At 28.9% G+C, this 13,387-nt stretch overlaps 1 protein-coding gene across 1 annotated transcript in view; it reads left to right on the top strand.

The window, feature by feature from the left end:
• Positions 8,782-13,387, top strand: part of LOC109336981 (importin-9) — a 33,630-nt gene continuing 29,024 nt past the window's right edge. The window contains exons 1-4 of the mRNA XM_019573838.1: positions 8,782-9,068; positions 10,174-10,235; positions 10,722-10,814; positions 11,606-11,777. Coding sequence (XP_019429383.1) covers positions 8,945-9,068; positions 10,174-10,235; positions 10,722-10,814; positions 11,606-11,777 — 451 coding nt within the window. The 5' untranslated portion in view covers positions 8,782-8,944. The remainder of the gene's footprint in view (positions 9,069-10,173; positions 10,236-10,721; positions 10,815-11,605; positions 11,778-13,387) is intronic.

Genomic DNA, 13,387 nt, shown 5'->3' with positions numbered 1-13,387 from the left:
GTAGGATAAGAGTCGTTAATCATGCCTATATATTGTGTTGTTTATGTATGACATATATGACACCTTTTCATGTGTGATGCATTGTTGTATAGATGCAATACAACAACGTAGGATAAGCATTGTTAATCATTACAATATATTGCTGCTGTCAAACAAAGAGAGTCTGAAAACGATATTATACATCTAAAATACGCGTTGTTGAACTGTAATTCTAGCTTAGGGAGATTATCAAAATTGATTTATTCTCTAATAGTAAAGTATACTTTATGTACATGATAAAGATTAATCTCCTAGGATTATAATATTTAAGAAACACAATAATCTATCAACAACATAAACTAGCCTATTTAACACTCTTAAATGATGATTTTTTATACTTGGTGTTCAAAAGTAGAAGGAACTGTTGTTGTATAATATTTAAAATCAAGAAATAATATATAGACTAAAACTATAAAATGTTGGAATAGTCATATTATTAATAGTTTAATAAAAGGCCAGGAGTTGAAACCTAATTCAATTAAGAGTAATTTATATGTAATTATGTATGGTGAGTATAAAGTTTTTTTTGTACTATGTGCATAGTTTATATATGTTATTTTTGTTTAAGATTAAATAAAATGAAGAATGGTATACTAAAAATGTATAAAATTCATATATTATCAATGAACATACTATTTTATCATAGTTTAAACACCCATTAATAAACCAATAAGATGTTAATTTAATGATGTAAAACCTTACTTAGTTTTCATATATCTTACTAGGTTAAATGTTTGATTACTGATAGCAATACTTATTGGAAAAAATAATCACATACTTGAAAAGAATTAGTTCATTTTCTACCGGGAGGCACCATTCATTTATACAAAAAAAAATGTTGATTTATAGCCTAATATAAGTGGGCTTGAAAACCAATATAATTTACCAGTGTTATTAAAATCGTACCGGTTATCAAACCGGTCAGGATACTCGTATAGTGGTACAGTGGTTCAACCGATGGTTCAGTAATTAAACTGCATGCCGGTTAAACCGGACATACCTACTTTTATTTATATATATATAAACCTATAACAAAAAAAATTCAAATAGGTAGATACTCAAATTTATAATTCATATTTATAATCTACTCCAAATTCACATAAACAAACAACTTTAAGTCTTTCACAAATTCAAAGTCTAAATTACAAAACATATATCAATCCAAAAGTATGACTTAACAACCGCAAAATATAAATAAATGACACAAATTCATAATTCACTCTACAAAATAAATAAATTTGGAGTTTTAACATTTAACACCAAGGAGTCAAAGTTGTCTCATATCGATATTATATTAGGAACCAAAAGGTGTAATCTAAGTATGCCTTGAAGTGTTGAAGAATGGTTGGAAAGATGGGTCACCTTGTAATGGGTTTTTAAGTTTTTAAGTTTTTTTTCAAAAAAAAATATGTATAAACCGGCCGGTTTAGTGAAATACCGATCCGTTCACTGGTTTTGACCGGTTTAATACTTGGTCGGTTCAATATCTGTACCGTACCGGTTAGGAGACAGGTTCACTGGTTTTCCGATTGAATCGATCGGTACGGTCCAGTTTTTACATCATTGTAATTTACAACCGGTAATAATTGAGTTTGGATTAAAATAAAGTAGATAGAAGGAAAACTAATGCCGCTCAAAAAAATTTCTCCACAACTTTGAGAAGAAAGTAAGGAGAAATGACACTCCTTATATCATTTTTACAAATTTGACCATATCCCATTTATCATTAGCAGTATGTATTTCTAAATTAACAATAAAAATACATATATAACATGACATTTAAAAAATTATATTCTATATAATATTCAGTCTATAAAATTTACAAATATTTAAATTAATAAACTTAAATTTATGGTATATATAAAGTTGGGTTAATGCACATTATATATATTTAATTTAATGTAATTATCATAAGTTAGAATATTTAAAAGAGTTGTTCGAATAGCTAACTATAAATTATTAATAATTAATAATAATAAAAGTATGTAAAATATATAATAAAATATATAATTTAAAATTATAAAATTTATTTTTAATTAATAATGAAATAATATTTTTTTCTCTCTTCTTTATTTTAGGGGTAGTTTTGTTATTTGAACCGCAACGTCATATCTCTCTTCTTATTTTCTATTCAATCAAACAAAAGAGAAAGAGAAGAAAATATATATTTCTCTTCATTTTCTCTCCTTATTCTCTTATACCAAACATCATAAAAATTTACTTTATTTCTTCTATTTCTCTTTCTCACCTTTTTATTTCTTACATCTTTCTCTCCTCCTATTTTCTCTTGTCAACCAAATAAAGTATAAATAATTATACTGACATATTTTTAACTATTGAATATTTAAGGAATTAAGTACCTACAATTCCCACAAAATAAATTTACAAAATAAGGGAGAAATTACTCTAATGTGCATGAATCTTGACCGATTTTTCTTATGTTCAACCACTCTTCATATTCAACAATATAGAGTTAATACACATTAACTAAATTGTATATTAGATAAACTTCACTCACAAAATAATTAATTCTTTATTCATAAAATAAAATAAGAAATATTTTTGGTAATATAAAGAAACATATCAAATTCCAATATGTATAAATTTAAATAAGATTTTAATACCCAAATAAATGACTACTGCTCACTTTGTCCACCAGTTAGGGTGTAAGTGGCTTTATTTGAATCTCGTAATCAATGAAATTGAACCAAATTGAACAAGAACATGTTGCTTAGTTCAATTTCATGGTTCATTTTTTTATGAAATCATTTACATTTGATTTTGGTCATTAATTCATAGGTTCAGAAATCTTGAGAATTGAAGAATACCATTGTTCTTAGTATCAAAAAATATTAAATCTCAATATATATGAATTTAGACAAGATTTTAATAACCAAATAAATGACTACCGCTCACTTTGTCCACCAGCATAAGTGATTTTTATTTGAATAGCGTAATCAATGAAATTGAACCAAAAAACAAGAACATATGGCTTAGTTCAATTTCATGGTTCATTTTTTAATAAAATTATATACATTTGATATTTAATTCATAGGTTCAGAAACTTGAGAATTCAAATGCATATACAACAATTCATAACCTGAGTAATTTACAACTAAAAACACAATCAGAAATGAATTTCATGGTTCCTACTTTTATCTATATTTTTATTATGCTTCCTCAATTGCCAATTGAGCTTCTGGTGATGTTCTGCCATGGAAATCAATTTGTTTTTTTTATTTCTTTGTTACATACGTACATGACAAATCCTTTGAAGTTGAATGCTATAGAACACAGATTAAGATTTCCCCCCGTTATATTTAGTATTTTCCCCCATTGTATTTAGTCTTTTTTCTTCTTCTTTTTTCACACCATTGAGTTGGAGAATATTTAATTTCTACTTGTAATTTGTTTTTTTGCAATTTAGGAAAGTGCGAGAGAATTAAATGAACCAAACTTGAATTGTGAAAAGAATCTATTAACTATATAAGGAAAAAAAAATTCATCATTCACCTTGGACATGTGTCATCTCCTCAGATAAATTATATAAGAAAAAATTCCTTCCACTATTCCTTTTGGACATGTGTCATCTCCTAAGACAAAATTTTCTCACCAAAAACACTCACATCAACTATAATATGGTGCAGTCTAACCTGCAAAGTGACATTTAGGTCACTTCGAAGCGAACTTGTTTTATAGCCATTGGATGAAAAGCCTTTTAATTTGTATAGTTGAAATAGTGATCGGCAACTTGTTCCACACAGAAGTCAGTTTGGGAGAAGAAAACTTCAACATGCACAAAAGTTAGTTTGGGGGATAACGACTTCAATGTAGAAGTCAGACTTGGCAATAACAATATCATGTCCTCGTGCAAACTGAATATTACTTTAGTGTAGTTCATTTGGTTTACTCATCTTCCTACACAATTAAGCCTTCTATTTGAGTCCTTCCACCTACATTTTTTCCCATTTTGAAAGAAACGTACTATAATTTCATCCTAAAAAACATTTATATTCACTAACATTATAATTATAATTTTCACAATATGCATTTGGTATTATCACAATATGTATTATAATTTCTTCCTAAAAGATATTTTTATTCACTAACATCACAATTATAATTTTCATTTTCCATGTGGTGAATGCATCATCACAATCATAATCTTCATTTTTTATTTTTTCCATTTTCAATAAAACTTATACCATAATTTCCTCCTAAAGAACATTTCTATTCACTAATATCACAATCATAATTTTCACAATATACATTTAGTATTATCACAATATGTATTATAATTTCCTCCTAAAAAAACATTTCTATTCACTAACATCACAATCATAATTTCCATTGCCCACGTGATAAATGCACTATTACTTTGGAAGTTAATTTTAACTCACACCTCCCATATCTTCTCCATCAATTGTAACTTTTCCTAATAGGTCTATACATAATTCATTCTAATAAAAAAAGATCTAAGTCCTAATGAAATATGTTTCGAGTAATGGTGCATTCACTATCATGATATTAGTGGAGAGAAATATGAACTATTTCACAATATACATTTGGTATTATCACACTATGTATTATAATTTCCTCAAAAAACATTTCTATTTACTTTATTCTTTCATTTTTAAAGAAACTTATACCATAATTTCTTCCTAAAAAACATTTCTATTCACTAACATCACAATCATAATTTCCATTTCTCATGTGATAAATGTACCATTATTTTGGAAGTTAATTTTAACACACCCCTCATACATAATTAATTCCAATAAAAAAAGAAGATTAGAACATGGGGCTTCACTGTGAAGATGAGTAGACAAAATGAACTACACTGGAGTCATTTTCAAATTGCATGATGACATGATGTTGTTATTGCCCAGTCCAACTTCTACACTGAAGTTGTTATCCCCCAAACCAACTTTTGTGCATGTTGAAGTTATCTTCTCCCAAACCAACTTCTGTGTGGAACAACTTGTCGGTCACTGTTTCAATGGTACAAATTAAAAGGTTTTTCATAACGAGTTCGTTTCCAAGCGAACTAAATGTCAATTTGCAGGTTAGACTACACCCTATAATATATGGTCACACACCATATCATAATCCACTTACACTCACATCACTACACATAAGTTTCACTTCCTTCTCTTTCTTTGCCCAATCGTTCACATTCATTTCTTTCTCTTCATTTTCGTGGATTCATCGCTAATGTATTGGTTCATTGTGGAGCATGTGTGTAAAATAATGTTTTAAATCTCTACTACTATCAGTTTTTTTTTATTGTTTAAGTTGATATTTAACAAACCATTTTTTACAATATTTTGATGGATTTGTCGCTAATATGTTGGTTTATTGTGAAGCATTTGTAGATTAATATTCTAAATCTTTCATACCTTCATTGTTTATGTTATTGTCTAACAAACCCATTTTTTCCTACTTTTTATGTTTATTCTTTACTTGATTTCATTACTTATAAACAGGTCTTTATACATAATGAACTAATTGGATTGAACAACCAATATAATATAACCATTTATCTCATAGTGATGTAAGAAACTTTATAGTTTTTTTTTCTAATTTTGTTGTCCAAAAATATTAATATATGCGAATGCACGAATAATGTCTATTGTCAGATTAGCTAGGACATGTGTTAGCATCTCATGCAAAATTTTCTTTCTAAAAGCTCCTTAGCTCTTAGTGTGCAACCTCTCACAAAAGATGAAAAACTCCCTTTATGAGTTGTTTCAATTGAACATAATAACTCATTATTAAATAATAAAGTACCAAGATAGAATACTCTAGAAATCACTCTTCATGACCCATGTTTTCTTTATAATTCCACCAATTCACTCTTCATATGGCTCACCTTTTTTATAACTCCATGATTATTCACATGGTTATGCCATCTGTGGGTAATGTGTGTAATCATATATTCATGTAGATGTTCATGTTAGTTTTTGTTAATTTCGTGAATGCGTAGAGAATTATTTATAATGTTTTAACTAACTATTATTCTATGTTCATGTTTAGGATATAGTTAGATTTATTTTTTTCTCTGCTGGTTTACAACATATTACTATTTAGTCTAACTAATATTTATATTTTCTTAGGTAAGATATAGTAGTATATGTTTAGTATGTGCATTTAATTAAATATATTTCACTAAAATTTAGATTATTTAATATATTTTTTATCTATGCAAAACTCTAACAAGAGAAGTTGTGAAACCATAGGCATAAAGTAATATAATTATTATCGTAAAACTTGGTGCTTCAAAATCATTTATGGTTTAAGATATAAATACTAGATTAATGCTCAAATATATGATAGAAATAAGTTGACATTAATTTTTAAAAACGTATAAGAAAATTAGATGAATAGTCTTTCAAAATCATTTATGGTGTAAGATACACATATCATATTAATATTCAAAGATAGGATAAGCAAATAAATTATTATTAATTTTTAAAAACATATAAGGAAATTAAATGATAGTGCTTCAAAATCATTTATTGTGTAAGATATCCATAATGATTAATGCTCAAAAATATAATAAGGAAATAAATTGATATTAATTTTTAAAAACATATATGGAAATTAAATGAATAATCGGTAATAATATTTCTTAATTACAAAGATAGGATAACGAAACATATTAATATTCAAAGATAGGATAAGCAAATAAATTATTATTAATTTTTAAAAACATATAAGGAAATTAAATGATAGTGCTTCAAAATCATTTATTGTGTAAGATATCCATAATGATTAATGCTCAAAAATATAATAAGGAAATAAATTGATATTAATTTTTAAAAACATATATGGAAATTAAATGAATAATCGGTAATAATATTTCTTAATTACAAAAATTATTTGATTGCCTTTTATTAAATGAGATTTGATGAATTTTAAACTAATTTGAAGTAATGACATGCCACATGAAATGATATTTGGTTCTCTTTTATTACTCCCCGATTTGCTTTCCACACCTCTTCATCTCTCCCTTTCTTAGTATTATTGTTTTAGTCATATGCAAATAAGACTAAATATAAATGACTATTTATTACTAAAATTTCAAGTCATTTAATACTAAAATATAGTAGATATTTGATATAACTTAATTACAATGTTCCTATTTCAATGTCATTACTAAAATTTCATTCCTATATATTAAACTACTATTTTTGAAATTGTCATACTAAATGATTAAACCTATATTTATTTTGAAAAAATTATAAGTAATTAATTATAATTTCCTCTTTCATATATTTTAGAAAAATAGAAAATAAAAAAAAATTATATTAACAAGTGATAAGAAATAATATTCTAGAAAAAAGAAATTAAAAACAAGTTACAATAAAAAGTAATCACAAGTAATAATATCACAAAATTTAGCATCTTAATTAATTAGGATTTTGTTATGAAATAATTTTCACATCTTAATTAATTATTTTCAAATTTAAAACCTTTTACTTTGACAATGTTTCAGTTTTCAAAGGGAGAAATTAAAACATTTATTGCTTTAACTATCATTTCAAATTAAAATCATTATTAATTTAAAATACGATTATTTATATTATCACTCAAGACTTTTCGATTTACATGGTTGATTAAACGTTCAATAAATTATTGTAAGGTAAAAGCATTTTTTCATATATGAGTGGAACGTCAATTATTTTTGTTCAATTATTATTGTGATTGTATTTGTATAAAATGTTCTTGCACCAGTGATGACAAGTTCTTAGTTATCAAATAATTATATATTAACATGATAATGTAAACTAAATGCATAATATTGATTTTACAATTTGCTTGATAATAGAAAATGTATGAAAACATTTTGCGCATGATAGATATATATACATTTTGTGGAGATTGAATGACAGAAACCACATAAAATAAAATTAGTCTACAATTTTGTGTCTCTATATATTTTATTTTATCTTATCAAATTATTACTCGATATTACTGATATATATACATCTTTAATAATACTAATATTAACGTGATTCTAAACATGCATCAAAATCAACCTGACTCATGCGAATGCATGGGTACCTTGCACTTTCTAAGACACATGAATGCACTCATAACATACACATTCTAAACTATGTTAATGCATAAGTAACATGCACAATTTTAAGCATGTGAATACAATAGTAATATGTACATTCTTAATCATGTGAATACACGGATAATATGTGTTCTTAAATCATACAAAAGAATGTATGAGTAATATGTTTATTTTTAACCATATACTTATAAAAGTAACATATGTGTTATTAACTATGCAAACAAACTATATGAAAGGATGAATACAAACATGGATGGTTAGTTTAGTTTTTAACATTTTATGTTAAAAAAATAGAATCAAACCTCCAAAATGATATATTTTACTACATCATAACAAAACTAACACATCAAAATGATATTTTCTTTATTAATAATAATGATAAATTTATAAATGACATATATTAATTTATTGTAATGTAAGAGAATTTAATAAGAAAATTCTATTTTTGATAGGCTAAAACAAAAATCTTTTATCCCAAAGCATGTTCTACACCAATAAAATAAAATAAAAAATATTTAATTTTATTAATTAATATGACATAGTAGTTAAAGTACAGAATAAACTTTACCACAACTTTAGAACAAGAGATTTTTTGGGTGCAAAAATGATAAGATAAATTCCAAGAGGATAGTTACATAAGTGAAATAAATTAAAAACAAATAAAAATAAAAAGCATCTTCTTACTTCTCCAACATCCCTTCTCTTCTATATCGAAGCGGGAAAAAGCAGCGCAGCCCAAAAAAAAAAAAACTCAACCTCCAACCTTTTCTCTCTACTCAGATTCTCAGCTCTAGGGTTTTTCCTTAGGTTCTCTTCATCGCCATGGCCAACGTTTTCGATCAAGATCAACAATGGTTGCTCAGTTGCTTATCTGCATCACTCGACCCTAACCACGAGGTTCGCAATTTTGCAGAAGCTTCCCTCACTCAAGCCTCTCTCCAACCAGGTTTTGTATTTTTCACCATCTTAATTTGCTCTACCTTTGAAAATAACTGGGAAATTTTGATGTGTGGAACTCCTATGTAATTTGTTTCTGTTCAGATTCCCTGTCACCCTAAAGATTTACAAACAGTCACAGTCGTTAGATCATCAATCATTCATTTGTATTACGTTTTTTTTTTGAAAAATTAGTGATGATTAAAAATGAATGCCGGATAATAGACCGACTATGTATAAAACTTTTTACACTGTTAGTTCATACATTTATTTTATTTTATTTTTGGTGTCCAATTTATTGATGTTTATGTTAAATGGTGATAGCATGGGGTTGCATTGTAGTTTAGGGGAATGTTGATGGGTTTTGGAGTTTTACTATGTTGTTTAAAAATGTCTTTATTTACTTTATGTTACTTTTGTTTTAGACTTGTATGAAGTGATTCTACAAAAGTGTTTTATTGAGAAGTTGAATTTAGGTTCTCGAAAAAGATGATTTTTGTTCATCATTGGAAAAGCTCAACCAAACAAATGTGCACGTGGCAAATGAGCCATAAAAAAACAGTTACATAGATGAGGAGGAATTGAGAAAAAATGATTTTTGGTATTTGAGGTTTAAGCATGTGGATAAGTATATAACAAGAATATGAGTATATAACTGGGTAGGCAGCATGTCAAATTTGTCTATATGAGTGTATAGCAAGGAAGTGCATCAATTCACGACAGAATTACCAAAACTTAGAAATGGTGAATGTTTTCTTCAGTTCCAAATGAGCTGATAGGTTCAACTAATATATGCATTAACACTAAGTTGCTAACACAAAATTCATTTGAAATGGACATGATTTTCCCTTTTCTTTTTAAGGCAAAATGAACCGAAACTTTTGGCATTTGCTGCTTATGTTATACTTTTCTTGTGTTAGCTCGAAACTAGCATTGTTAAATCATGTTTTTTTGTTTTGATTTTACTTAATGTAGCATTAGTTGCTGTTTTTTCTTCTCCTGAACTTTATCATTGGAGACAAAGCACAATCGTTAATACTCATACAAAATCATTTTTTATAGCCAATTTTGTCAATCTGGTTAATATGTTAATTTTGAATGTTTTGGTCCTGAAGGTTTTGGCAGTGCACTATCAAAAGTTGCTGCAAACAAGGATCTTGCGGTGGGATTGCGCCAGATATCCATTTTCATAATGATCACAAATTTATTATGATTCATATTTCAGATCCTTAATATTTCCTTCCATCTTCTCATTTTTCTCAAAGAAAGAAACACATTTCGTGACACAATTTTATGTTGATAGTAACAATCATAATGTTACTTTAGAGCTTGCTGAAAAATAAGAAAAAACAACTGATTTGACAACTAAGGAAATTTTTGCTAATGTATGCAAAAATTGTGCTGGAGCTGACATTTTCCTTTTCAACTTTTCTAATCTTCACACTTTACAATGACTTGACAAGAACATTCATACTGCATACTTCTCTTCTTAGGTATTGTAATTTTTAAAGAGACAACAAAAGGTTCATGGTCATTCCTTTTTGTGTGCCCATTCTGCATATGGAAACTTTACCAAGTTAAAACTGAAATGTTTGTTCCAGTAAATTATTCATTTCCCTCCTTCAATGAGCTTATGTACTTGGATGACTTAACCTTTCCCTACTTAGCTGCTGTCCTTCTTAAACAGTTTGTTAAAAAGCATTGGCAGGAGGATGAGGATGCTTTTGAACCTCCTGTTGTTTCTAGTGCTGAAAAGGTAAATACAATTTCATTTTCAATTTTATTAATTTTTCTATCTAAAGGGAGTTTAATACACTGAAACTTTTTAAAGTGCTTCTTCTCAGTGGTTACCTATATCTTAGCTTTTGGTGTCTCCCTTTTTTTCAAAAAACATTTTAATTATCTGTTATTGCATGTATGATATTGCAGTTTGATTGACAATTAAAAAGCAACTGTTATTGGACTTTATTATTCTAATAAGATTCAAATAATATTCTTACCCGGGTATGCAAATGTTTAATCCTGGAATTTTGTGCAAGGAATAAGGAAATGGATAAGAAGGAGCAAGATTAATTAAACGCTGTGCCATTAGTCAGGATTATCATGACAGTTTTAATCACCCTTCCCATGTTGAACCCAAGTAGTCAATAGTAGATAATGGAGCGTAGTGGTCGACCCCAAAAATGGGATAGTGGGTAGTTGGATGAATATGCCATAGCTTTTTAGTGGATGAAAATGCCTTCTTTTGCCATTGAGCTTTAGGTCTAATGGATTTCTTTTTCCTTTAGATAAAGTTGTCCTCATGGATCTCATATATGGTTATATGCTGCTGCAAATAATATTTATTTTCCTGAATCTCAGTATATTTAAACTTAACGTTAGCAAAATACAAAATCCATGCAATTGGATTGTTTAACTTGCCTATGAGATAAAGGTTTATTCCAACCATGTCAACTTGTAATTGTTCATTTCTAAGAAGTCTATTTAAAGAAACTGTCTTCAAATAAGCATGTTTCTCATGTTTACTACATCATGTTTCATCATCAGGAAATCATCCGCAGAATGCTTCTATTGACATTGGATGACCCTCATAGGAAAATTTGCACAGCTGTTGGTATGTCTGTAGCATCCATTGCGTTGTATGATTGGCCAGAGTCATGGCCTGAGTTGTTACCATTTCTCCTGAATTTGATTAACAATCAAACCAACTTGAATGGAGGTATGCATTTCATTCTGACTTGGTGGTTTATGGGATTTTCTATGTAGGAACAATTGCATATATGAATTCATGATAACAACAAAAGGATTAGATTGAGAAATAGAGGGAAAGAGAGAACTGATAACTGAAAACTGTAACTGTTATTCAGTAACTGATCTCGATGCTAATTTCTGAAGGTAAGCTAAGTCTTAGCTCAACTAATCATTTCTGAATCCTAACTGACTTGACACACACTAACATTCACCCCTGAAACTCAGGGTGGGTAATGCCTAGATTGCAAAACCTGAGATCAGATAGTTCTCTAGTTAGAACATCAGCTGTTTGGTCTTAAACTGGAAGTCCGGAGCATGAGCAACAATTAAACTTTTGCTTATAACCTTTTCCCTGACAAAGATAAGGTCCAGCCGAATGTGTTTGGTCCGTTAGTGTAGAATGTGATTATGTGAGAGCAACACTGCTCAGATTGCCACACCGTAGTACAATAGGTGGTGAAGCTGATAATCCAAATAAGTCAGACTTCAGAAGCAGTGTTTGCTAGACTTTTGTATTCAGCCTCAGTGTTGGACACTGGACCTTGCAACTAGAGGCTGCAACTTTGCCATAGTTTTGAACTGCTTGAAAATAGTAAATGTCTCTGATTATAGTTTAAGTAGACCCAAATGTATTTTTTACAAATGTCCACAAAAGTAAGTGGTAGGAGTAAGTGAGTAACAACAAGAGGAACAGGATCCCACAGGTTAGGAGCTTGAAGGATGAAAATATGAAGACTAAGATTGATTCTAAGTGTATGAAGACTGAAATTGATTCCCGCTAGGGAATCATTGCACAATCTTTTCTTGCGATGCAGTTGTGCAAGATTACAGGAAGAGCATCAAAAAATGCACATTGATTATGCTTTCCAATCCATGTTGTAAAATGTAGGAACAGAAAGAATCTAGACTAGAAAAGAGAGAGAGAAAGAAGAAGAGAATCTTCTATTGTTATCTTTCTATTCAATCATTGGTACAAGCATTGCTCATCTATTTATAGGAGACATGAGTCGTTTCAGCTTAGCTAAATGCTACTCTAACTAATCAGAAAAGGTTAATTAAAGCTAAAAGTTTCTGTTTTCCTTTGTAAATAACTCATATTCTCTAATACACCACTGCAAACTCTACTAATCTTCTATGCTTGTCAGCTTGCTGCCTCATTAAATTCTGGGCCTTCAATAGATTCTGTTTCAATTCTTCTAGGATCCTGTCCCTTTGGTTAAACAATTGGTTCACTTCTTCCACCCTAGAGGGAATAGCTCCTGCTTTTAGTAGTGTAGGGGCTTCTCTCCCATACAAAGCCTTAAATGATGTCATTCCAGCTGAGCTATTATAGTTGAAATTAAATCAAAACTCAGCCTAATGCAACCACTCAACCCACTGTCTAGGCCTGGGACCTACAAAGCACCTTAGATATGTTTCTAGACATCTATTAGCCACTTCGGTCTGCCCATCTGTCTATGGATGGTATGAAGTGCTAAATTTTAGTTTGGTGCCAGCCAATCTAAACAACTCCTTCCAAAATTGGCTTAGGAATAAAGGGTCTCTATCAGACACTATGGATGAAGGGAATCCATGTAA

Source organism: Lupinus angustifolius, chromosome LG02, assembly GCF_001865875.1.
Source record: "Lupinus angustifolius cultivar Tanjil chromosome LG02, LupAngTanjil_v1.0, whole genome shotgun sequence".
In the NCBI taxonomy this organism is placed as follows: domain Eukaryota; kingdom Viridiplantae; phylum Streptophyta; class Magnoliopsida; order Fabales; family Fabaceae; genus Lupinus; species Lupinus angustifolius.
The sequence above is the reverse complement of the archived record's forward strand: the minus strand, read 5'-3'. Positions and strand labels throughout refer to the sequence as shown.